At 44.5% G+C, this 25,347-nt stretch overlaps 1 protein-coding gene across 1 annotated transcript in view; it reads left to right on the forward strand.

The window, feature by feature from the left end:
• Window positions 1–25,347, forward strand: part of NRDC (nardilysin convertase) — a 128,794-nt gene that overhangs the window by 84,209 nt on the left and 19,238 nt on the right. Inside the window, exons 22-27 of the mRNA XM_033916700.1 lie at window positions 2,823–2,985; window positions 4,567–4,598; window positions 5,397–5,535; window positions 13,041–13,088; window positions 17,831–17,883; window positions 24,206–24,289. Of these exons, the coding sequence (XP_033772591.1) occupies window positions 2,823–2,985; window positions 4,567–4,598; window positions 5,397–5,535; window positions 13,041–13,088; window positions 17,831–17,883; window positions 24,206–24,289 (519 nt within the window). The remainder of the gene's footprint in view (window positions 1–2,822; window positions 2,986–4,566; window positions 4,599–5,396; window positions 5,536–13,040; window positions 13,089–17,830; window positions 17,884–24,205; window positions 24,290–25,347) is intronic.

Below are 25,347 nucleotides of genomic sequence, written 5' to 3' on the forward strand. Positions count from 1 at the left end.
AAGCCCCCTAAAACTGTGGGGCTGAGGGTGTCACATGAGGTCCCCAAAATATTGGGGGTGCTCGGGCACCTATGCCCCTATGTAGCACTTCTAACCAACGTTCTCCCTTCTCCCACCACCGTGAGCTCTTACATTGGGTTGAGGGGGGAGGGTTGGATGGAGGGAAGAAAGAAGCACTAAAATGGTACAAAAGATGGGAAGGGGGACTGGGGTGAAAGGTGGGGGTGTCAGATACGAGATTGGTGAAAGGTGGGGGACAGTGCAGGGACGAAACTAGTGGGAAGCAGGCTAGGGGTGGGGTCATGTGTCCTCTCTTCTGACTTCACAAATATGGTAACCCTAAATAAAGCTTCCCTTTGAAAATCTGGGCTGGAATGGAGAGGTTCACTGTGCATGTACTAAATGGATGGTAGTTTTCAGTCCAGGGAATTTACCCAGTTTACTAGTAATTTAAATTGGGCAACTTCCTTTGACACTGTCTTAATACAGCCCCCACTCATATCCTTTCAGAAGCATCAAAAAAAGCTAATACCTGTATTTTATTTTGCTTTTCCCATTTTCAGTCTTTTTTACATGTAAACCTTTGTAAATTTTATATCTTGGACACATGGTCCTTAAATCTCACTCTTTCAGGCAGTCCACTCTTTTAAGCAGTGGAGAATGATATTGACTTGCTCAGCTTCAGGTGGTGCTGCAGAGGGAGACGTATTGGTTTGTCCTGTTTTGTAAAAGACTCCGATACCACCAATTGAAATTGGCACTTCATGTCCCTTAATGCACCAGAATAGGGTTGAAGAAATCCTGGAACTGGGTAACTTGGTAGATCTCCAGCTCTAACCATTAAGCCTCTTCATTCAAAGCATATGCTTGCTTTGTCCCCAGATTCACTCGCAAACCATTACTGCCCTGCCCCTGCTACTTCTGGAGAGATGAAATGATGGTAGGGGATGGGGGACCCCATAAAACATATGTTTGCCTTTGATCCAATATAGTTTTAATCTGACCCTGCTTAGATGTGTTCCTGGGGAGGAGGGGGAGTTTGCACATGCAGAGTTGTAATACTCATTGAATGTCCGTGTCAAACTGTCCATTGTAACTTCCTGGGTAAGTGACCCAACCTCTTATAATGTAATTCAACTTTGGAAGTGAATAGATAACCTGAGTAACATAACATAACACGTTTACATTCAGATTTTCTTGAGTATATTTAAATGTCTGTAGCCTCAATACAGTTCTTGTTACTGCTACTACTACTAATCATTTCTATAGCACTACTAGACTTACGCAGCACTGTACATCGGAACACAAAAGAGGAAGTCCCTGCTCAAAAGATCTTGGTCTAGTCAAGGCAGATTCTATCTACTGCCCACTGGGACAGACAGGGGAAAATGCTTGACTACCTGAATAAACTCATGCAAACTCTTCTGAGCTCCACTAGAAAATTGAATAAATAATCAAACAGGAGAAGAAGGTGCATCACTACATTTTATTTTATTTTTTATTTATCATTTCTATACAACCAATAAATAATGGTACAAGAAATACTGAAATACATATATTTAGTCAATACAGACTAAAGAAACTACACAAAGCAAGATACTAACTATATAGTCCTCAACTAAGGAGGTAGGCAAGACATAAAAGAAAACCCCCTGGGAAGAAGGGATACAATTTCAATGAAACATAAAGAAAAGAGCAGTAATTAGATATTAACCTACTATTAAAACTAAATTCCACACTAATCACTTGATTCATTCTGGCTGCACTGGAATCCCTTTACTCTCTAAGAAAAAACCTAATTGGGCAGGCTCAAAAAATATATATTTACAAGGAAATCTTAACTGAAAAGTTGCCCCCATTGAGATCACTTTAGGTCGAAATTGCAAAAATTCTTTCCTCCTGGATTGTGTCCATTTCGAGAAGTCCGGAAATATATATACCCTTTCACCTAAAAAGGTGACTTGTTTCAAATTAGAATGCAATTTCAACAGCATTTCTTTATCCTGTAGAAATACAAGAGAAACTAATAATGTCGCCCCACCCACTATTTCAATTTCAGAAGATTGCAATATAGCTGATACATCTAATTGCTCAGTTCCACCTTCTAAAACTTTTTCTTTTTGAGCATTCTTTAAATAATAAATTCTCTGCGTCGGGGGGAGATTCAGTTCTGGTACTTTTAAGACTGTCATAAAATTCTTAAAAAGTTCCTGAGAGGACATAAATTTACATTTTATTTTATAAAGTGACCCAAAAATGACTCTCTTTGGCTCATTTTATAAAATACCGACTGGCAATAAAATTTTATTTATTTTAAAAATTTATACTCCGCATATCCTGAAATTCTATGCGGAGTACAATAAAACATTCAAATAATAAAAACATATTCCTGCCTTATCATACTAAACATGTTACAACAAAAAAAAAAAGTAAAAAACAATTTTTACCCCCCCCCCCCCACCTATAATGGTGCATATTTTCTGGTGTGGAGTTTGAGTAGAGCACTCGTATGTACCTAGATGATGTATACTGCACTAATCTATACATGGACATTTATGTCTGCTCAAGGGCAAGTGTGAATTATGCTAGGATTTTATGACAAAACTAGGCACCTACTTGATTTCATAAAATTGATCTAAAAAGGAGCCCCTATATAAAATTGCCTTCTATGTGTTTGTTACTCCCGGAGTAATTTTATAAAAGACCGTTGCCACAGAAAACACAGGTTTTTCCATAGAAGAAATTTTAGAAAATTACCCATGTGCTGTTTGGCAGGAATTGAATCTGGTCCTAACTTTTTCCTTTTAAACTTTGTTTCATAGAGATGTGCGTCTTCTAATTCTTGAGCATGCCCGTTGGTCAATGACTGAAAAATACCAGGCTTTGATGAAGGGTCTTGGCGTGGAGTTGTTGCTCGCCTTTGTTAAAGATTTCAAAAGTCGACTCTTTGTGGAAGGATTGGTTCAAGGAAACTTCACAAGCCAAGTAAGAATTTCATAGCTTTGTAAACCTTTAAAGACAGACTTGAGAAAATCCATTGCTTATTCTTGGGATAAGCAGCTTAAAATCTTTTGGGATCTTGCCAGGTACTTATGACCTGAGATGCCCAAAAACAGGATACTGGGCTCGATGGACCTTCGATCTGTCCCAGTTTGGCAGTACTTGTGCACTGATAAACATATGCAATTGCCTTTGTGTTCCATCTTTCAGAAGCTTTCCAAAATCATTTATGTGCACATCCTCTCATCCATCTCCCAATTGATTTGTATTTTGAAGCTGAGCTGACCCAACAAATATTGTGCACTTTATTGGGGAGTTTTAGGTTTTGGTTTCTTGATGCTTTTAACTCAGCCTTTTTGTAAAGGGAAAGGGAATGGATAAGTGTTGAAGAAATGTCATGCTGACCCTTTGTGAGCAGAAGCAAGAGGGTCAGGACCACTACCCCAGCCGCTGCTGCTTACTGTAAGTGAGGGAGGGAGGGAGGTTGATGGGTTAGGACAGCTGCTGCTGCTTCAGGGGTTGTAGGGAGAGACGGAGGGGGGTTATCCGGTCAGGACTGCTGCTGCTTTGGGGGCTGGAGGAAGGACAGTTTTGTTTTTGCCAGTTGCTTGAGTCCTAGATAATTGGGATTCTACTGTCCATGCATATTTTTATTCAGAACTTTGCAACTGCTTTCAAAGGAAGAATTTGAGAATATTTTCCTCTCTTGAAATTGCGTCGGAGAAAAAAGTGCTCTGACATTTGCATCTACTTTCTGTCTGATTATATTTTTCAAAGAAACCAGTGCACTTTGAAAATGCAGAATTGTACTTATTGCTAACTACCCCCTCCCCACCACCACCAGTAATCTACCCTTGTCCTTAAGACTGTGTGTCCACATAATTCCAGTACAACCACATGCATAGTTGGATCTCTAAGGTAGAGGAGAGGATAGTGGATGGCAGACTAGATAGGCCAGTGGTCTTAACCCTTTCAGGACCAAGGGACATATTTGTCCCATAACTTTAAAATCCTATAAATTTTGATTGGGATAGTCTACAGTTCTAAATTTGATATGTACGGATTCCATATGATACTGCCTTTATGTAAACAAACTGGTTCCGACATTCATTCATTAGCGTCGTTGCTAGATTGATGAGAAGATTCACTTGCCACACTGTCCATAAGCCAGAAGTGTGATTTTTTTAAATAAAAATAATGATATTTCACAAAAAAAAATCAATTTTTTTGCATCTGCAAGCCCTTTTTACCATAAAAATGTCGTCAAAACCACAAAAATTGGCCTACGATCCTTATGGTCCTGAAAGGGTTAAGTATCTGCCTTTGTTTCTCTCTGTTTCTCTGTAATCTGCATCAGGGTTGTGGATTTTGCAATTCTTAAACACCTAAGTAAATTGCTTTTCAAAATAGACTTTATAAATAGGGTCCCAGTCATTTAGCAGCTTATCCTTTAGAAAATAGCTCCACCTCTCAGAAGAGAATTTTTGTACCTAACAAAGCTACCTTCATACATAGTCAAAATCAGAACATTAAAACACTGTTTTAAAATTTGTTTCCACTTTTTAGGAATCAACAGAATTTCTTAATTATGTTATCGAGTAAGTATTTGCTCTTTCCCTTTCTTTATTTAACTAAATTGTGACCGTTGGTACAAAAAGGCATAGATAACCTTAGGAATCTGTTTCCTGTAACTGCACTAAATCCTGAAAATGTCCTGTAGGAAATGGCAATTGTAACTAACCTCTCAGAAATGACAGTCCTTACTAAGTGACAGATTTTACAGTCTGGATTGTCATTTTTGGTGCACAAAAGGGAGAAAGAAAATCCAACGTAGTCTGCAGTAAACAACAGCAACCAGAAAACACCGAACAGACTGCAGATAATGTACAAGATGCAGGCGTTGTTTATTAGTAAATGCAGTAACATATACAACCTTATAGCCAACCAAGGGACCCGACATGGTCCGTGTTTCGGATAATACGCCTTCCTCAGGGGTCCATGGTGGTTAAGGTATAAAGCAAACTGCATAAAAGACTTGCTTGACCCCATTTGATCGTGATTGGCGTGTGTTTGTTATCTTTTATGCAGTTTGCTTTATACCTTAACCACCATGGACCCCTGAGGAAGGCGTATTATCCGAAACACGGACCATGTCGGGTCCCTTGGTTGGCTATAAGGTTGTATATGTTATTGCATTTACTAATAAACAACGCCTGCATCTTGTACATTATCTGCAGTCTGTTCGTTGTTTTCTTGTCACATCAAATATTGAGTCTTAGTCTAGGTAAGTGTGTCACTTAGTAGCCTAGACTGCAGTTTTGCTGCTTGTGAATGAGATGGCAGAATAGTGTACGATGCCAGACTGTCAAGACTAAGTGTATTTTATGGCTTCTCAGGAAGCTCCACTTTCAGCCTCTGGAGGAAGAAATGCATGTACAGTTTCAAGTGGTTGAGCTGCCCAACACTCACCATCTGTGCAAAGTAAAAGCCCTGAACAAGAGCGATGCCAACTCTGAGGTCACGGTTTATTATCAGGTAAATTCTTCTGCATGTCTTTCAACCAGAATGTCCTCTCCTCACTAAAGTGAGAAGATTTCAGGTTCAGGATGCCTATTAAGCTGATGTACAAGTTTGCCTGTTCCTTCTCTTATCAGTCCTGTTACTTACTAATAATCTTATTTGGATTTAGCTCACACTTTTGTCAGTAATAGCTCAAAGCATGTTATAGTCAGGTACAGTAGATAATTTACAGGCAGCAAATTCAATAAAATAAACAATAATCTCTGATTTTACAAACCTTTGGGCTGTGGTTCTACCTAGTGCATTTCAGGCATTTTAATAAATGCTCCATATTTATTTATTAGGATATTGGACTGTACAGTTTCAAATTGGTCTGAATTTTCAGGGTAGCCACAGAAAGCATGTGTGAATTATATTTGTACATGTTTTGGTTTGGGAAGCAGGTTAATGTACCTATTTTGTTGTTTTAGTACCAGACCTGATGGTGGCTTTATCCCAGGACAAGCAGGCAGCATATTCTTGACTGATGGGTGACGGCACCGACGGAGCCCCGGTACGGACACTTTTAGAGTGATTGCACTCTAAGAACTTGGAAAGTTCTAGAGACCGCACCGCGCATGCGCGAGTGCCTTCCCGCCCGACCCCGACGCGCGGTCCCTCAGTTTCTTAGTTTCCGCGGAGCTAAGAAGTCGCATTTTCAACGGCTGTTGAAATATTTTTCATTCGCCTTCCCGCTCGCGTAAACTTTTTCGGGTTCTTTTTGCCCTTCCGTTTTTCTTTCTTTAAAAAAAAAAAAAAAAAATTTTCTCTTATTTTTGTCAAGTTTCTTGATTTGACCCGGCGGGGCCTACTGCCATCATCGAGGCCTCGGCCTTCGATTTGGCAGAAGCCGTTTTTACGTTCATGCCCCCCCAGCCCGGGTTCAAGAAGTGCCAGCGGTGTGCACGGCCTATTTCCCTTACAGACCCGCACAACTGGTGCCTTCAGTGTCTGGGTCCGGAACATCAGGCCTCTACCTGCACCCGCTGTGCCACTTTGAAAAAGCGGACTCTCAAAAATCGAGAGATACAGCAGAGACTGCTTTTCGGCACCGACATGTCCGACCCCGCGTCTTCGGCGCCGGTCTCGGTACCTGTTTCGTCGGCACCCACCTCATCGACGCCACGCGATACCGCGTCGGCGTCGCAGCATGCAGGTAAGCCGGCTAAGAAGCCTTCCCCGCTGGAACGTCCTCCGGTCTCCATTGCAGAGAGTCCAATCCTGCCGACCGTGAGGCGCCAGCGGAAGCGCTCCGCCCCTATTGAGGTGAGTCCCTCGACATCGGGCTCCTCATCTCCGGGGCGTCGAGCGGCACCGCAGGTACCGCAGAAGAAAAAAGCGGTACCGGTGCCCTCCCTCGATGATCGCATTGCGGCCATCTTGCAGGTACAGCTGAAGGAACAGCTCAAACAACTCCTTCCAGCTCTCCTGACACCGAGCCCTCCGGTATCGGTCCCCACTGAGCAACCGGTACCGATCGTGGAACAGCCAGTATTGTCACCATCCACTCCTTCGGTACCGGTACACCAGACCTCATCGGCATCGATGCCTGTCCTCGCACCGGAGCCTAGGTCTCATCACCAATCGGTGCAGACATCGGCTCCGGTGCGACCGATAACATCGCCCGGTACCGCGTCGGTGAGGTCGGGTAAGTCGGTACAGAAGTCCCGACACCGAGAACCATCCACCCCTGAGTCTCGGGACCGTGGTCCCCATGTTCGAGACCCTGATCTGTGGGGCGACTCTGAAGAACCTCTTCAGTCAGAAGGGGAGTGTTCTTCAGAGGAGGACGAGCCTGTTCTGCAGGATATTTCCTCCAAACCTGATTCCACCTCTTTCTCTTCTTTTTTAAGAGATATGTGTGAATCTCTTTCCATTCCTTTGGAGGCTGAGTCTAAAAAGTCCAAAGCTTTTTTGGACGCTCTTGATTTTGACCAGCCTCCAAAGGAATTCTTGAAACTCCCTTTACATGACATCCTGAGGGAGACCTTTTACAAGAATCTGGAGACTCCTCTTACCATCCCGGGAGCCCCTCGCAAATTGGATTCCCTTTATAAAGTAATCCCTATTCCTGGTTTTGATAAACCACAGCTCTCTCATGAGTCTCTTCTTGTAGAATCCACCCTCAAGAAGTCCTTAGGAGCTAGTGTCTATGCCTCTGTCCCTCCTGGCAGAGAGGGTAAAGCCATGGACAAATTTGGTAAGCGACTTTACCAGAATGCGATGCTTGCTAATCGTTCTGGTAACTATGCTTTTCATTTTTCGTTTTATTTAAAGCATCTCCTTACCACCATGGCTTCCTTTGAGCAGTACCTTCCTGTGGGGAATCGTGAGGCTTTCCATCAGTGCTCTTCAGCTCTTTTCCAGCTCAGGAAATTCATGGTAAGGTCTATATATGACACTTTTGAGCTTACCTCTAGAGCAACAGCCATATCTGTAGCCATGCGCCGTTTGGCTTGGCTCAGAGTCTCTGAGCTTGATGTTAATCATCAAGACCGGTTGGCTAATGCCCCGTGCTTAGGGGATGAGCTGTTCGGAGATTCTATGGACTCAACGACCCAGAAGCTCTCGGCTCATGAAACCCGCTGGGATACCCTTCTTAAGACCAAGAAGAAACCTCCACCTTCACGGCCATTCAGACAGCAAACGGCCTATCAGCGGCGTTTTGCGGCTCGCCCCTTGCAGCCTTCCACTCAGCAACCTAGGAGGCAGCGTCAACAGCAGCGGCAAACACCTAGACCTCAGCAGCAACAACCAGCTAAGCAGCCTCCTCCACAAAAATCGACTCAGCCCTTTTGACTTGATCCTCGAGGGCATAGCCAGCGTTCAACCATCTCCTCTCCTCCCTCAACCGATAGGAGGACGACTGTCTTTCTTTCTCAGCCGGTGGGAAGTTATCACCTCGGACCAGTGGGTCCTCAACATCATCCGCCACGGCTACTCTCTCAACTTTCACACCCTTCCGGGCCAAAGTCTACCAAAAGAGTCTGCTTTGCACACTCCTCAATCTGCCCTCCTTTGTCAGGAGGTTCAGTCCCTCCTACTTCTAAACGCCATAGAGGAAGTTCCTCTGGACCAAAGAGGGCAAGGATTCTACTCCCGGTATTTTCTAGTCCCCAAGAAAACAGGAGACCTCAGACCAATTCTAGATCTGCGAGATCTCAACAAATGTTTGGTCAAAGAAAAATTCAAGATGCTATCTCTAGCTACGCTTTATCCTCTCCTCGATCACAACGACTGGCTATGCTCTCTCGATCTCAAAGAGGCCTACACTCACATTCCAATTCATCCGGCCTCCAGACAGTACCTTCGCTTCATGATAAATCACTGTCATTACCAATACAGAGTGCTCCCCTTCGGTCTTGCCTCCTCTCCGAGAGTGTTCACAAAATGTCTGGTAGTGGTGGCAGCGTTTCTACGCTCCCACCACCTTCAGGTTTTTCCCTACCTGGACGATTGGTTAATCAAGGCCATTTCATCTCAGACTGTTCTTCTGGCCACCAACCAGACCATCTTTTTTCTACAACTCCTGGGGTTCGAAATCAATATACCCAAGTCTCACCTTCTTCCTACGCGGAGACTTCAATTCATTGGAGCGGTTCTGGACACGGTCCAGATGAGAGCCTTCTTGCCGGACAACCGTCTTCGCAACCTCCAATCGCTCTGTCAGCAGGTGCTGTCCCAGCACTCCATTTCTGCAAAGCAGATGATGATTCTCTTGGGTCACATGGCCTCCACAGTTCATGTCACACCCCTGGCACGGCTTCACCTGCGCACTCCTCAATGGACCCTGGCTCTCCAGTGGTCTCAAGCGACAGACTCTTGCTCACGACACATATCTGTGACATCGTCTCTTCGTCAGTCTCTGCAATGGTGGTTGATATCCTCAAATCTCTCCAGGGGCCTTCTGTTCCATCTGCCTCCTCATCATCTGATCATCACCACCGACGCCTCCCCTTATGCATGGGGAGCTCATCTGAACGAGTTCCAAACTCAGGGCCTTTGGACTCCTCAGGAAAAGAAGCATCACATCAATTTCCTGGAACTCAGGGCAATGTTCTATGCCCTCAAGGCCTTCCAACACCTTCTATTTCCTCAAGTCCTTCTAATTTGCACAGACAACCAGGTGGCTATGTACTACATCAACAAGCAGGGGGGAACGGGCTCTCGCCTCTTATGCCAGGAAGCCCAGAGAATCTGGTCTTGGGCATCCTCGCGCCGCTTATTCCTGAAAGCGATTTATATTCAGGGACAACAGAACTACTTAGCAGACAAGCTCAGCAGAGTTCTCCAACCCCACGAATGGACTCTCGACCCATCGACTCTACAGTCCATCTTTGCACAATGGGGCACTCCTCAGGTGGACCTTTTTGCAGCTCCTCACAATCATCAGTTGCCCCAATTTTGCTCCAGACTTTACTCTCCTCACCGTCTGGCAGCGGACGCGTTTCTTCTGGATTGGTCCAATCTGTTCCTTTATGCTTTCCCTCCTCTGCCTCTCATGCTTCGGACCTTGTTCAAACTAAAGAGGGAACGAGCCACCATGATCCTGATTGCACCACGGTGGCCCAGACAGCATTGGTTCTCCCTTCTACTTCAACTCAGTTCCAGGGATCCATTTCTACTTCCACTGTTTCCATCTCTGCTTACACAAGATCAGGAAACTCTCCTCCATCCCAACCTGCAATCTCTACACCTGACAGCTTGGTATCTCTCGGGCTGACTTCAACTGATTCTTTGTTATCTCAGCCTGTTCGCTCCATCCTGGACGCCTCCAGGAAACCAGCCACTCTACAATGTTACCATCAAAAGTGGACGAGGTTTTCTTCTTGGTGTCTCCTCCATCATCATGACCCCAGGTCTCTTGCTGTGGAACCTCTATTGGATTATCTGCTTTCTCTGTCTACTTCTGGTCTCAAATCTACTTCCATCAGAGTTCATCTCAGTGCCATTACGGCTTTTCATGAGCCAGTCCAGGGGAAACTCCTTTCAGCTCATCCCCTGGTCTCCAGATTCATGCGAGGTCTTTTCAATCTGAAACCACCTCTCAAAGCACCTCCGGTGATCTGGGATCTGAACGTGGTTCTCTCCACCTTGATGAAGCCTCCATTTGAACCCTTGGCTACTGCCTCTTTCAAGTTTCTCACTTGGAAGGTACTTTTTCTTATTGCTCTCACCTCTGCCAGGAGGGTCAGTGAGCTACATGCACTAGTTTCTGATCCACCTTTCACTGTCTTTCATCACGACAAGGTGGTTCTACGTACACATCCAAAGTTTCTCCCTAAGGTTGTTTCTGAGTTCCATCTCAACCAATCTATTGTACTACCTGTTTTTTTCCCTAAACCTCACTCTCATTCCGGGGAACAGGCTCTTCATACTTTGGACTGTAAGCGGGCTTTAGCTTACTATTTAGACCGTACTAAGCCCCACAGATCATCTCCCCAACTTTTTTTGTCCTTTGATCCGAATAAATTGGGACGTCCTGTTTCTAAACGTACGCTATCTAATTGGCTTGCTGCGTGCATTTCATTCTGCTATGCTCAGTCCGGACTGACACTGGAAGGTTCTGTCACGGCACATAGAATTAGAGCTATGGCAGCATCTGTAGCTTTCCTCCGTTCCACGCCCATTGAGGAAATCTGCAAAGCTGCTACGTGGTCCTCAGTCCATACTTTTACATCTCATTATTGTCTGGATGCTTTCTCCAGACGGGATGGACATTTCGGCCAATCTGTTTTGCAAAATTTGTTTTCCTAATGGCCAACCTTCCCTCCATCCCTCTTTTTGTTAGCTTAGAGGTCACCCATCAGTCAAGAATATGCTGCCTGCTTGTCCTGGGATAAAGCACAGTTACTTACCGTAACAGGTGTTATCCAGGGACAGCAGGCAGATATTCTTGCGTCCCACCCACCTCCCCGGGTTGGCTTCTTAGCTGGCTTATCTTAACTGAGGGACCGCGCGTCGGGGTCGGGCGGGAAGGCACTCGCGCATGCGCGGTGCGGTCTCTAGAACTTTCCAAGTTCTTAGAGTGCAATCACTCTAAAAGTGTCCGTACCGGGGCTCCGTCGGTGCCGTCACCCATCAGTCAAGAATATCTGCCTGCTGTCCCTGGATAACACCTGTTACGGTAAGTAACTGTGCTTTCACTGACCAGAGTTGGGTCAGTGTAATACGATAAGTAAAAGATTTGTGGATCTTTTTCATTGTATAAAAGGTTAAGGAAAGGTATCTTTGGAGTAGTGGGCCTGCAAGCAGGAGGGATTAGGCGTCCTACCTGCTGTCGGGTATGGATGTGGTTTGTGGGGGGTAGTTCTAAGAGGGCCCGGGGGGCATCCGGTAGCAGAAGGATGTGGACATCCTTCCTGCTGATTTTTTGTAAAATGAGGAAGGGGAGGGATCCTGGAGGGAGTATCACGGTGGCAGGAGGGAGTGGGCATCCCTCTTGCCAATTTTTTAATGAAATGGTGGGGGGGTCCTGGCAGGGGTGCATGGTGCAGTTCAGCTCAGGAGTGTGTAGGCATCCCTCCTATTTTTATTCCGGGGATCATCGGGGTGGGGGGTGGGGGGGGGTGGCAACTGGACTTTTTTTTTTTTTTTAAATGGGCTAGATGCATGTGACACACACAGCCCATAGAAGAAAAAAAAGCAGGCAGACCTGTCAGTATTTGCGGTCCTCTTATGACACTGCAAATGTTAGGCCATTGATGGTCATTTTAATATTAATGAGGTGGTTTACATGCCAGAGTTGGACTTTTGTGTATGACCGCACGGAAAACCATGCGGTGAGCTATTTTCAACATCAGGTTGGCAAATTCCAACAGTCAAACTGGTTTAGCGACCATCATACCCGATCAGAGCATTTAGTGCATCTAGCCCCAGGAGTTTGTTTTTAAAGGAAGAAGCAGAGAGAGGAGCAGAGAAGGCGGTGCTAGCAGGGGAAGAGGCGCGAGCTAACTCCGCCCACCCCTGACATCACCAGCCAAACCAGCCAAACTCCCCCCATAAAAGGGGATGAGCCAACGGCGCGCAGAGAGAGGGGGGACATGATCGAGACGTTCAAGTATCTTACGGGCCGCATCGAGGCGGAGGAAGATATCTTCTTTTTCAAGGGTCCCACGACAACAAGAGGGCATCCGTTGAAAATCAGGGGTGGGAAACTACGAGGTGACACCAGGAAATTCTTTTTCACTGAAAGAGTGGTTGATCGCTGGAATAGTCTTCCACTACAGGTGATTGAGGCCAGCAGCGTGCCTGATTTTAAGGCCAAATGGGATCGGCACATGGGATCTCTTCACAGGGCAAAGGTAGGGGAGGGACATTAAGGTGGGCAGACTAGATGGGCCGTGGGCCCTTATCTGCCGTCTATTTCTATGTTTTTATGTTTCTAAATCAGTCCTGTTTTTATATTTAGATGTGTGATTTAGGCTTTTGCTGTTAGTGTGGTTATTTCTGTTTGGGCTGATAGTTTTATTTTCATTTAGTCAGGTGCCAAGAACTTGCAAGAATACTCTCTCATGGAGCTGCTTGTGGTAGGTATTTTTTTTTCACTTTGATACAGTCTGCTGCTTTTAGAAATCCTGAGGACTCTTGATGTTCATGTGGAAGCCCATAATATAAGCCTAGGATTAAGAAAATAAGGCTGAGGGACCAATTTTAGCATTCCTTGCTGCTTTAATAAGTCCAAAAATCCTGTGTGTTTTGCTTTCCCTTCACTTAAGAACAAGATCTGACCCCTTTAGTAGGAGAATAAGGGGATCCTTAGGTAGGCAATCGGTGCTGGAGCTGAAGGAAGAGCTAGAGGAGCGAGTCCTCACAGTCAATAAGGAGTTGATTTTACAAAAAAGACATTTTTAATGAAATTAAGTAACCATGTGTTTTTTGGCAAGAGAAAGGAGTACGGGCTTGATTCCATAAATGGCACCTAGAACAGCAGGTGCCTCGTAAAATGGTATCTACTACATGTCGATCAAATCTAGGCGCCATTTATAGAATCAAACCTACCTGTGCCTAAAAGCAGTTGGGTGCCAGTAGGCGGGAGTATTGCAGGCGCCTGCAGCATAAACATGGGTTTTCATTACCTACATTGTAGGTGCCTAAGTCTTTCTTTGCCTGCACCCCACCCCTAGCTACACCTATTTAGGCATTAGGCGCTGGCAGGTGCCTACTGACATCTATATTTTGTTGAGTTCCACGCGGAATTCAAATTAATTTTAATTATAATTTTTTTAATGAGCTTTTAATGTCATTCACTAATAATGCCAATTACGCTTATTAAAAAATTACGTTCCGATTCCGAACCGCTCTCTTGCGAGTCTGGTTGATTTCAAGATGAATATGAGTAAGTCGGATTTCTTTAGCACCTCTCCAGACCAGTATAGTTCGCTGATGGGTAATAGCTCACCATGACCAGCAGGTGGAGACTAAGACAAAACCTTTTGGCTGTAATACAAGTAGCTTTGCTTCCCCTTAAGCTAACCAGTCTGTTCTCAGTCTCTGCAGGTGGTAAGCTGTTGTCAGGCTTCCCTTGGTTAGTATAGGCCTGAGTGTGTGTGTGTGTGGGGGGGGGAGTGCGGCAGACGAGCAGATGGAGGCATCGCCGCTGGCAATGGCTTCAGCCGGAGGCAGACAGGGATCCCCAGCAGGAGGCAGGGAGGGATCCCTGGTGGCAATCAGGCTCCGGACCCCCAAGGGTACGCGTACCGCATGTTGAGAAACACTGGGCTAAATGGTGGAAACAATCTACATTACCATCAATGGATAAAGTATTTGTTAAATTAGATTATATTTATTTGATGTCCAAATTGACTGCGTTTAAATATGGATATTTTACCCTTTCCATTTTAAATATGTGACATAGCGAATTCCACCAAAAGCTTTAACAAAAGCCATACAAAGGGGGGGCATTAAGAATTTCAGGATATTTGGGAGCCATTAACAAAATACTGTAATGATTGAATATCAAGTTTTTCCCCTTAAACATGCACAACATCCAAGAAGGAAGGAAGGGGGTGGGGATTTTTTGGTTTTCTTTGAGAGTAACAATGTGGGGAGGGAGGAGGTTATTATATGTTTGTCTTGAGTTGACGAATGTTATTGAATAGGGAAGGGGAGGGATATGGAATTTGAAATTGAGCTTTGTATAATATTAAGTGATGTATGTAAGACCAAATGGTTGTTATATACTGTTTCACTTATTGTGAGTGTTAAAATGAATAAAGAATTTAAAAAAGGATGTGTTTTTGTAGCTTTTCATAAAATTTGGGACCTATATCTTACCTGGCATACATAAGGAATAGTACACAAAACTCACCTCTATGTATAAGTCTTCAAATTTAGAGTAGACTGATAGGTTTTGCATTTGAGCATTGCTAAATTGGATTCATGTGCTTTCTAAGAGATACTCTTGCAGGTACTTTATTACATTATTTTTCCTGTAAAGATAGTTGAAAGTGGATTCCATATAAAGAAACCTAAAGTCCATTTCTTGGAGCATGTAAAGCACATCAGACTTAAGATCTAAACAATACTAAAATAATCTTAGGCAGGTAAAAGTCATCCTTCAACTCCACTAAGTAGAGACTACATATTTTCTAAATAACATTGTTTTTTAACAGATACCACAAAATCATAATTTGTTTCCTGACAAGCAAATGCCAAAGAGAAAATTCTCTTTTTTTAAGTTCTTTATTCATTTTTTCATCTTACAAGTGCGTCAGAAAATAACAGTTGAACTTATACAATCACTTGAATATATCATTATCTTTTTTTTTTAATTCTTTATTCATTTTATAACTTACATCAAGTGCACATTAAGTATCAAACAATTATAATACAACATCACTTGAAAAATCTTCAACATCATACACCAAGAAAGATTTAACCCCCACCCCCCTCCCAAATTCATATATGACTAAAATATACTACCTGAAAATAATATCTTATGCCATTCATATAAATTTTCTTAATGAAAAAACCAAACCCCCACCCCACCCCAAATCCACATGTGTATTAAACTTGGGAAAAGTGTATCTATCATTATCAATTTCATTATTACACATGTGATTGCATCCTATATAATAAAAGGCTAACTCGCGCATGCGCAGTCCTATTTTCGTGTTCCGTGCGCTGTAGGTCTGTGGCCGAAGGAGTGCGCATGCGCGCGAATACGTCACCACCCGATCGCCTCCATAAGCCGGACCGCAGCCAGACGACGTTCTCCGTTTCTCCTGTCGCCGCCGCCGATCTCCGTTTCTCCTTTGCCGCCCTTCTCTTCCCGCGGGTCCGAATGGCGATTCAAGCAGCGTGTACATCAGTCTCCACACGCTGCTTCGGGCCCTTCTACTGCCCTGATTTGCTCTGCCGCGTCTCTGATGATGTCATCAGGGACGTGCCAGAGTAAATCAGGGCAGAAGGGCCCGAAGCAGCGTGTGGAGACTGATAAAAGCGCTGCTGGAATCACCACCTTTGTAGTCCGGCCCGCGGGAAGGGGAAGGGACAGGGGCGGGTAGAGGAAACGCTAATGCTGCTGCACAGGGAACTGGTGGGGGGGGGAGGGGAAGGGAATGCTGCTTTGGACGGACAGACAGACAGAGAGAGGAAGGGAAACACAAAGAAAATAAGAAATACACAGGGGCAGATGCACAGGGAACTGTTGTGGGGGGAGGGAAATGGAGGGGGATGGAATGCTGCTTTGGACAGACAGACAGAGGGAGGAAGGGAGACAGAAAGGAAAGAAGAAAGACACAGGGTCAGGGAGATACACAGAAAGACAGACAGGCAAAGGGGGCCAGGGACAGAGACAGACAGAAAGGACAGCGGGAGCCGCGTCAGGAGGGGTGCGGGATGCGGCAGTGGGAACTTTTCCAATGGGTGCAACTGGGCAGCTGTCGGGAACCTCTGATCAGGGGCAGAGCAAGGTAAGAGTATCATAGGGATAAGAAGGAGGAGGGAGGATAAAAAAGGAAGGGATGCCTACTGCTGGACAGGGGGAGAAGGAAAGAGATGCTGATGGACAGGGGAGGTGAAGAAAAAAAAACGGAGGACTAATGTTGGACAGGGGGAGAAGGAAAGAGGTGCTGCTGGACAGGGGGGAGGTAAAACAAAGGGAGAAGGGCTGCTGCTGCATAAGGAGAGCAGTGAAGGGGTGGTGGTGGACACAGTGGAGGTAAAAGGAAGGGAAAATGGACAGGGGGAGCAGGCAAGGGGTGGTGATGGACAGCCAAGGAAAAAGAAAGGCAGAAAGAAAGAAAGCGGCTAAGGAGAGAGAGAGAAAAAAAGACAGACACACACACATATGTTCTAGCACCCGTTAATCTAACGGGCTTAAAGACTAGTATATATAATATTTTCTATTAATCCAACCCATCAATATATCATTAAAGTCCTTATACAGTATGTTGGAAAAAGTAATTTTGACTGAACACGCATGAAGGGAAGGGAATAGACTTAGTAGATAAAGACAGGTTGTTCACCCTCTCCAAGGTAGGGAGAACGAGAGGGCACTCTCTAAAGTTAAAAGGGGATAGATTCCGTACAAATGTAAGGAAGTTCTTCTTCACCCAGAGAGTGGTGGAAAATTGGAACGCTCTTCTGGAGGCTGTGTGGTGGCAAGAGAGATTGGGCATCTCTCCTGCTGCTGGGGGGGGGGGGGGGTGCGGCTAGAAGATACACTTTTAACAGTGCTGGCACTATATTGGCACCTCTGGACCAGACACTGATTTTTGTTGCCAAAAGCTGATGCTCTTGGAGAATGGCTTGGTGATGTTAATCCACCTGAGTGCAAGTTAGACAAGTTCCTGCTGAACCAGAATGTAGACATGTAAGGCTAGACTCAATTAGGGCACTGGTCTTTGACCTAAGGGCTGCCGCGGGAGTGGGCTGCTGGGCACGATGGACCACTGGTCTGACCCAGCAGTGGTCCATTTTTAGACCTTGTTTTATTTGTAAAACATTTTTAATTACCCTCCTGATGTTGTTTTTCCTTAAATATTCTCTTACTTTCTTTAATAATTGTAGTTCAATCCTTTTTCCTTATGTATCACTTAATTGTGTACATTGATGGTATGTTTGCCTGTTAAAATTGTTTTATGTTGTCCTCCCCCCCATATTTTTTTTTATTGTTATACGCATTGAAAATATTTGATATTGCATTTATATCAAAATTTTAATAAACTTGAAACTTGAATCTTTAGTAAAATTTGAGAAATTAATTAATCTGTACATGAACAGTTTATGTAATTATCATCTTATTCTGATTTCAATTTTATTTCAGATGCACATGGAAGAGCCATGCTTTGACTTCCTAAGGACCAAGCAAACCCTGGGGTAAGGTTCTTAATTTTCAATATCATACTGGATGTTCATAGAAGAAGCAAGCAAGGATTCTCTCAGAAATTAAAATTGTCCTTTCCATCTTTAAAAGGAATAAAATCTATTGGTAATATTACTCGATCTTTCAAGTTTTATTTTTATTTTGATATACCGCCTATCAAGCCTTCTACTTTTACAATGATTTGGAATGGGATTCCCTCTTGGGTTAGAACTCTTCTTCTCTCCTTCCATATTTTCCATAAATCTATGAAAACACTGTTATTTCAACAGTTCTTAGAAAATTGTTTTAAGGAAACTCTATAGGATGTTAGATGAGGGTCTTTATTAATAAGTTATTTTCGCTCTAATCTAACTACTTTCACCTTTTGGGGAGATGACACAGTATATAAATCCAAGATTTAGGTTAGATTAGATTCTGATCATATATCTCACATGTAATCCATGTATTTTCCAACAAACTGGGTTTATCACATCAATGTCTTTAGTTTGCGGTAAATGCCACCCATAGAAAATCCCTTCAGTTTTAAATGGAGTTTGACCCGTTATGTCTAGAATAATAAGTAACATAAAATCTGCTTTACACTTTTGGGATCTTGCTAGGTACCGGTACATGTGACCTGGACTGGCTACTGTTGAAACAGGATACTGGGCTTGATGTACCTTTGGTCTGTCCCAGTATGGCAATGTTTATGTTATTATTTTTCATAAAACTAAAATATTAGTGTAAAATGACAAACAGAGGTGGTGTTTCATGTTTAAATTACTGCCCTTACTACCACTTATTTTCTGGGTAGTAAGATCTCCCGCACTAATTAGCCAATGTATCTACGCTAACCAATTAGCGCAGGGCACATCTATTCTTACCCCCAAACACATCCTTTGCACTAAAAAAAATCTTAAGTGCGTGGGAAGCGCACACCTATCCCAAAACTGCCTCGCAGCACATTAGTGCTTACTGCAGCTTAGTAAAATGACCTCTTATTATTTTATCTGCAACATTACAGTCCTCCTCCCCATGTAATGAGCCAGTCCTTCCAGTTTCTAGTGTCACTGGCAGTAGAGAATTTTGGTAGGATCCAGCCAATGGTGTAAAAGCAGCAGAAGGCAGCTTTAGTCACAAGAAGGGAAAGGGAACATAAGAATTGCCGCTGCTGGGTCAGACCAGTGGTCCATCGTGCCCAGCAGTCCGCTCACGCGGCAGACCTCTGGCAAAGACTAGGACCCTAACTGAGACTAGCCCTACCTAGTCCTGTTCTGTGTAAGCAAAGCTGAGGTGAGGGAAAGGAGACTGAACTCTGCAAGAGGCACTGGTCTGAGAAAGCCAGTGAGAGCCATGGGCAAGGCTGGTGCTTCCATTAGATGAATTAGGTGGTCAACTGGAGCACCAAGATTGGGAAGCTTCAAAAAACAAAAGGCAGATATTTTTATATTTCCTCCTTACCCCAGTCCTTAATGTGATGTCTTGGTCCCAATGGAATTTAATGGGCGAGTTCCTCTGCAGTTTGGGGTTAGTTTTGTGATATGAGCTGCGAGATCTATAATTTTGTGGCTCTTACCTTGAGATTGACCCCAAGCAGGAGAGGAAGTTGACGCTCTGTTAAGTCCCCTTCTTCTGTAGTGTCCCTCCAGACGGGCACAGACAAATGGATTATGTACCACTACCAGCAGGTAGAGATGGAGAACCACTGACATCCAAGGTATCTCTATGAGCCAGTCTGTTCTCAGTCTCCAGCAGGTAGAGGTGGTAAGTACGAGTTCCAGTTTGGAGCTAGGGATTTTCAGAGGAAGGGGTGTGTTTTCTTTTTCTCCTTTCTCAGGTCTTGTCTTTGTACATTATCTTAAAAAATAGAGTGGCGACAGGCTTTATTTTTAGATAGTTACCTTCTCAGCACTGTGTTCTTTCAGGACTGAGATGGTGGCCTATGGGGGTTCCTTGGCTTTGGCAGTTGTTTCACTTGGGTGGCCAGGTCCTTCCCCCCTCCTCCCCACACCTCTCTGGTTTTAGTGGTGCCCAGCTGCCTGGCTTTGTTTAACACAGACAGCAGCTTTTAGAGTCTTTGGGGATCTGCCTGTATAAAAAAATAGAAAAAGATCACCCAAAATGGACAACAGACTCTTGTCTGAGGCAGCAACCTGCTCTCTGCAGCCTTTACTTTGGTTTGCGCCTTTGTTTTGATTTCTCTGCACAGGTCTTAGACTTATGGGTTCTCTATCAGATAGCCGATTTCACTCTCATTGTCTCTCATTGAATAGAGAGCAGCTAAAGAGGTGCTCAGCGTGTTCATGTAGGGGTTTGATGCAACGGGAACCTGTAAGCTTTGTACAGCTTGTGTGTGTGTTGGGGGGAGGGGAGAGGCGGGTGAATCAGGTCTGGAATCAGAGCTGGGATTGTTGGGGGATGCCTCTTCCCACAGGGACTCCTTGATGGCTGCAGAACTTCAGAAACCTGATCAATGAGCTCCTTGTGATGAAAGATCTGCACCACGGAGGCAGGTCTTCCATTTACCCATCTTTTCCCTGAACCTGAAGGTCATCTTCAGGCCAGTCCCTCTCATTCTCAGAAAAAAGGAGTTTCATCCTCTGCTAAATCTTCTCTCTCCCAAGTCAACCACTGTTGCTTGGAAGGAGAAGGAAGATATGGGGGTGAAGAAGAAACACTAAGGCCTCCCCATTCTAAACCTGACTGAACTCCTGACTTGCGAATGCAGAAGGCCCAGTACATAGCCAAATTAAAATCATTTGCTCTTGGGAGCAGTGATTCTAATTCCCATGCAAGAGAGAGAAAAAGGTATTCCATTTACTTTATGGTTTCAAATAAGGAAGGGCCCTTTTGAATCATCCTCGATCTAAAGAGGGTAAATCAAGCTCTGCAGATCTCCCACTTCTGAATGGAAACCTTGATTTTGGTAATGAGGCAAGGAGAGTTCTTCTAAATGAGGCCTATTTAAACATTCATATTTCAGGACATCAGTGATTTAAGATTTGATGTTCTAGGGAAATATCTCCAGTTTTGGCCTGGCACAGCTCTTTGCACATTTTCTAAAATCATGGTAGTGGTAGTATCCCTAACCACACCCTTTCCAAAGGATATCACATGATGTGACACTACCAATAAGCCTTGACTGGAGTAACCCCCCATACTCTAGAATGCACTCCTTGTAAAGCTTCACTCAAGTCTGTGCCGGACTGCTTCTTTTTAAAGTATTTATCAGTGATCTAGAGATGGGAATAACTAGTGAGTTAATTAATTTGTTGATGACACAAAGTTGTTCAAAGGTGTTAAATCACATGAGGATTGTGAAAAATTGCAAGAGGACCTTGCAAGACTGGGACTGAGCATCAAAATGGCAGATTTCATTTAATGTGAGCAAGTGCAAAGTGATGCATGTGGGAAAGAGGAACCTGAGCTAAAGCTAGGTGATGCAAGGTTCTATTAGTCACCAACCAGGAAAAGAATCTTAAGTGTCATCGTTGAGGATACCTTGAAACTCATACAGGGCAGTTGTGTACAGTACATGCTAAGAATTATGCATTTCGAGCATATACACACACAAATGCCAAAATTCTGCCTAAATGCTCTTCTGTGAATACAAGTGTAATCCTAATTAGAGAGTTGCGCGGGGACAGAAATCCCACCCGTCCCCGCCAAAGTCCCACCCGTCCCCACCCGTCCCCGTGAGGAATCCCACCCGTCCCCGCGAGGAATCCCACCCGTCCCCGCCCATCCCTATAAACTTCAGAAATAGTTATTTCATTTAATTATGCTACTGAATTAAAGGCTCTGGTAGAAACCCATTTACAAATAAGCAAAAAGACTTTATTAATTTGAAAATATTAATTGGGAAGAATACATACTTTGCAAACGGGTTTCTACCAGAGCCTCTAATGTTTATAAATTTTTATCAACAACTAATATACTACTTTATCCTGAAGCAAAATAAAAAAAAAAGAAATATAATTCTTTTCCTATCTTTGTTGCCTGGTTTCTGCTTTCCTCATGTTCTCATTCAATTCCTTCCATCCACTGTCTCTCTTCCTTCTGCATCTTCCATTTGCTCTGTTACTGTGCCTCTCCCTTTCTTCCCCCTTCCAAATTGGTCTGGCACCCATCTTCTTCTCTCCGCTCCCCCCATAGTCAGGCATCTGTCTTCTTCCCTGCCAGCGTCTTCTCCCTACTCTCTCTTCCCCATTTCCTTTCAGCGTCCTTCTCCCCCCTCTGTCTTCCACATGTGCTTTCAGTGTCCTTCTCCCCCCCTCTGCTTCCCCATGTCCTTTCAGCGTCCTTCTCCCTCTCTGTCTTCCCCATGGCCTTTCAGCGTCCTTCTCCACCCCCCCCCGTCTTCCCCATGTCCTTTCAGCATCCTTCTCCCCCCTCTGTCTTCCACAAGTGCTTTCAGAGTCCTTCCCCCCCTTCCCATGGCCTTTCAACGTCCTTCTCCACCTCTTTGTATTCCCCATGTGCTTTCAGCGTCCTTCTCCCCCTCTGTCTTCCACAAGTGCTTTCAGAGTCCTTCCCCCCCCCCGCCCTTCCCATGGCCTTTCAGCGTCCTTCACCCCTTTGTATTCCCCATGTGCTTTCAGCGTCCTTCTCCCTCCTCAGTCTTCAAGTGCTTTCAGAGTCCTTCCCCCCCCTCCCGTCTTCCCCATGGCCTTTCAGCGTCCGTCTCCCCCCTCCTTCTCTACCGCCCCGGGTGCAGCACAGCCGGCCAGGTCCCCTTACTTTTGTGGCACTTCCCCGACCGACCGACAACAGCCCCGGTCCGACAAACCTCCCTGCCCTTAACCGCGAATCTAAATTACCTTCTTACAGCTGCTGTAAGAAGATAATTTAGATTTGCGGCTACAGGGCAGGGAGGATTGTCGGACCGGGGCTGTTGTCGGTCGGTCGGGGAAGTGCCACAAAAGTAACGGGACCTGGCCGACTGTGCTGCACCCGGGGCGGGGTGTGGCGGGGCGGACCGCCCCCTCCCTTGGTAGCCACTCGAACCGCGAGGCTACTCTCCTCCTTACCTGCACTGCCTGCAGCACAGAGCCAAACGGAAGTCTTCCCGACGTCAGCGCTGACGTCGGAGGGAGGGAGGGCTTTGTTTAAGCCCTTTGTTTAAGCCCTCCCTCCCCTCCGACGTCAGCGCTGACGTCGGGAAGACTTCCGTTCGGCTCTGTGCTGCAAGCAGAGAAGGTAGGGAGAAGAGCCGCGCGACTGAGTACATCCAGCCCCGCAGGAACCCCGCGACCCTCGGAGGCGTCCCCACGGGATCCCCGTGACCCTAGGGGGCGTCCCCACAGGATCCCCGCGACCCTAGGGGCGTCCCCACGGGATCCCCGTGACCCGAAGGGGGAACCCGCGGGATGCCTGCGGGTCCCGCGGGATTCCCTTCGTCCCCGTTCCCGTGCAGCTCTCTAATCCTAATGGTGTAGAAACAATGCCACCCAACTCCTGAACATTTGGTATGTGAAAAAAAAAAATCAATTGGCAAAAATACTAATTCGCTCCCTGCTGGAAGAACACAGTGGCAGACTCTTTGAGCCTGGTGCTTGTCATCTATTGAGTCCCTGCCCGGGGCTAATGGCTCGTACTGATGTTTCTATTACTTATTGAGTAGTGATTGATCTTTCTGTATTGAGTCTGCCACTGTGTTCTTCCAGCAGGAGCGAATTCGTATTTTTGCCAATTGTTTTGTCTGTTGTTATTTGGCTATTGGCATTTTTCAAGGTTTTTCTTCACCATTTGGTATGTAAACCATACTAACCCCCCACCCCCCCTAACAACCCTTGCAATAAATTCTGAAATAGTGACTTTATTTCATAAAAGAATGTAGACGCCTATATTCTTTTATGAAATAAGGGCCAAATTCTCCAAATGGTGTCCTGAAGTTAGTGGCAGGCATCCTACCGCCGTCTAACGAAACAATCGGATGCATGTTTTTTGTAAAAATAAAAAATAAATAAATAATAATAATAAAATGTAGGCGCCATTCTTAGGCACCTGTCTTGCACCCAAAGACGCTTTAGGCCGGCGTGGGCATGGGTGTGCTTTGCGCTGGAAGTGGCCTTAGGTGTTCGTAGGCATCCCTGTGTGCCTTTGTAGGCGCAAGACAGGCGCCTTAAATGTAATTTAAGGCGCCTATGTTAAAAATAAAAGAAAAAGACACGATTCTGGTGATCAACATGCAGCAGGTGCCTGTTTTGCACCGCGATTTCCAGAATGAAGCCCTAAGTGCCCAGTTATAGAATTGCCCCTGTAGTGATGATATTCTTTCTCCTTGCCTATCGGATTTCATCTTATGCAGTTTCTGGTTTTATTTTCCCTTTCAAGGTATCATGTTTATCCCACCTGCAGAAATACACATGGTATCCTTGGATTTTCTGTCACTGTTGAAACCCAAGCAACTAAATTCAAGTAAGTTTTTAATGCTTTTTTTTTTTAGGGGGGGGCAGTTTCTTCTTGCTTCTTTAGTAGAGGCGTGGCCTAGTGGTTAGAGCAGCTGCCTCGGCACCTGAGTTCAATTCCTACTGCAGCTTCATTGAAGTGGTCCAGAGAAAGGCGATGGAAATGGTAGGAGGTTTGCACCAAAAGACATATGAGCAGAGACTGGAAGCCCTGAATATGTATACCCTAGAGGAAAGGAGGGACAGGGGAGATATGAATCAGACGTTGAAATACTTGAAAGATATTAACGTAGAACAAAATCTTTTCCAGAAAAAGAAAACTGGTAAAACCAGAGCGTATAATTTGAGGTTGAGGGGTGGTAGACTGAAGAGTAATATTAAGAAATTCTTTACGGAGAGGGTGATTGATACCTGAAATGCACTCCTGAGAGAGGTGGTGGAGAGAAACTGTGACAGAGCTCAAAAAAGCATAGGATGAACACACAAGATCTCTATTTTTTCTTTTTTTTTATATTTATTTAAACTTTATTGAATTTTAAATAATGGTAGTGCATTACAGAAATTATAACATGAAAAGCTTACATAAAATGCACCTTAATACACAAAATATAATGAAACAACCATTTTCCCCCTATCATTCAACTATCTATACCTTAAATCCTATTTTTATTACAAAAATATACTCATCTATTTAAACCTTCAAAATATCCCTCCCTCCCCTCCCCCCCAACATGGATGTGTAAGGAAATCTAAGAAAAAAACCCCAACAATTACAATATCCTTATTTGTTAACAAATGCAGTCAATGGGCTCCATATTTTATTAAATGTATTACTCAAACCTACGCATTCCGCGTTCATTCTTTCATATTTATATGTACTGCACACACTCGCCCACCAGAACGTGTAATTAAGTCTATCATGACATTTTCAATTTCTTGTGATCATTTGAATGGCTATTGCTGTCAAAATCAAAAAAGGACGGCTTTTATATTTATCCAACACAGGCTTTACCTGTAACAATGTGCCGCAAATTATAACTTCATACGACAAAGGAATAGATGACTCTA

The sequence above is a fragment of the Geotrypetes seraphini genome, chromosome 12, assembly GCF_902459505.1.
Source record: "Geotrypetes seraphini chromosome 12, aGeoSer1.1, whole genome shotgun sequence".
Classification (NCBI taxonomy): domain Eukaryota; kingdom Metazoa; phylum Chordata; class Amphibia; order Gymnophiona; family Dermophiidae; genus Geotrypetes; species Geotrypetes seraphini.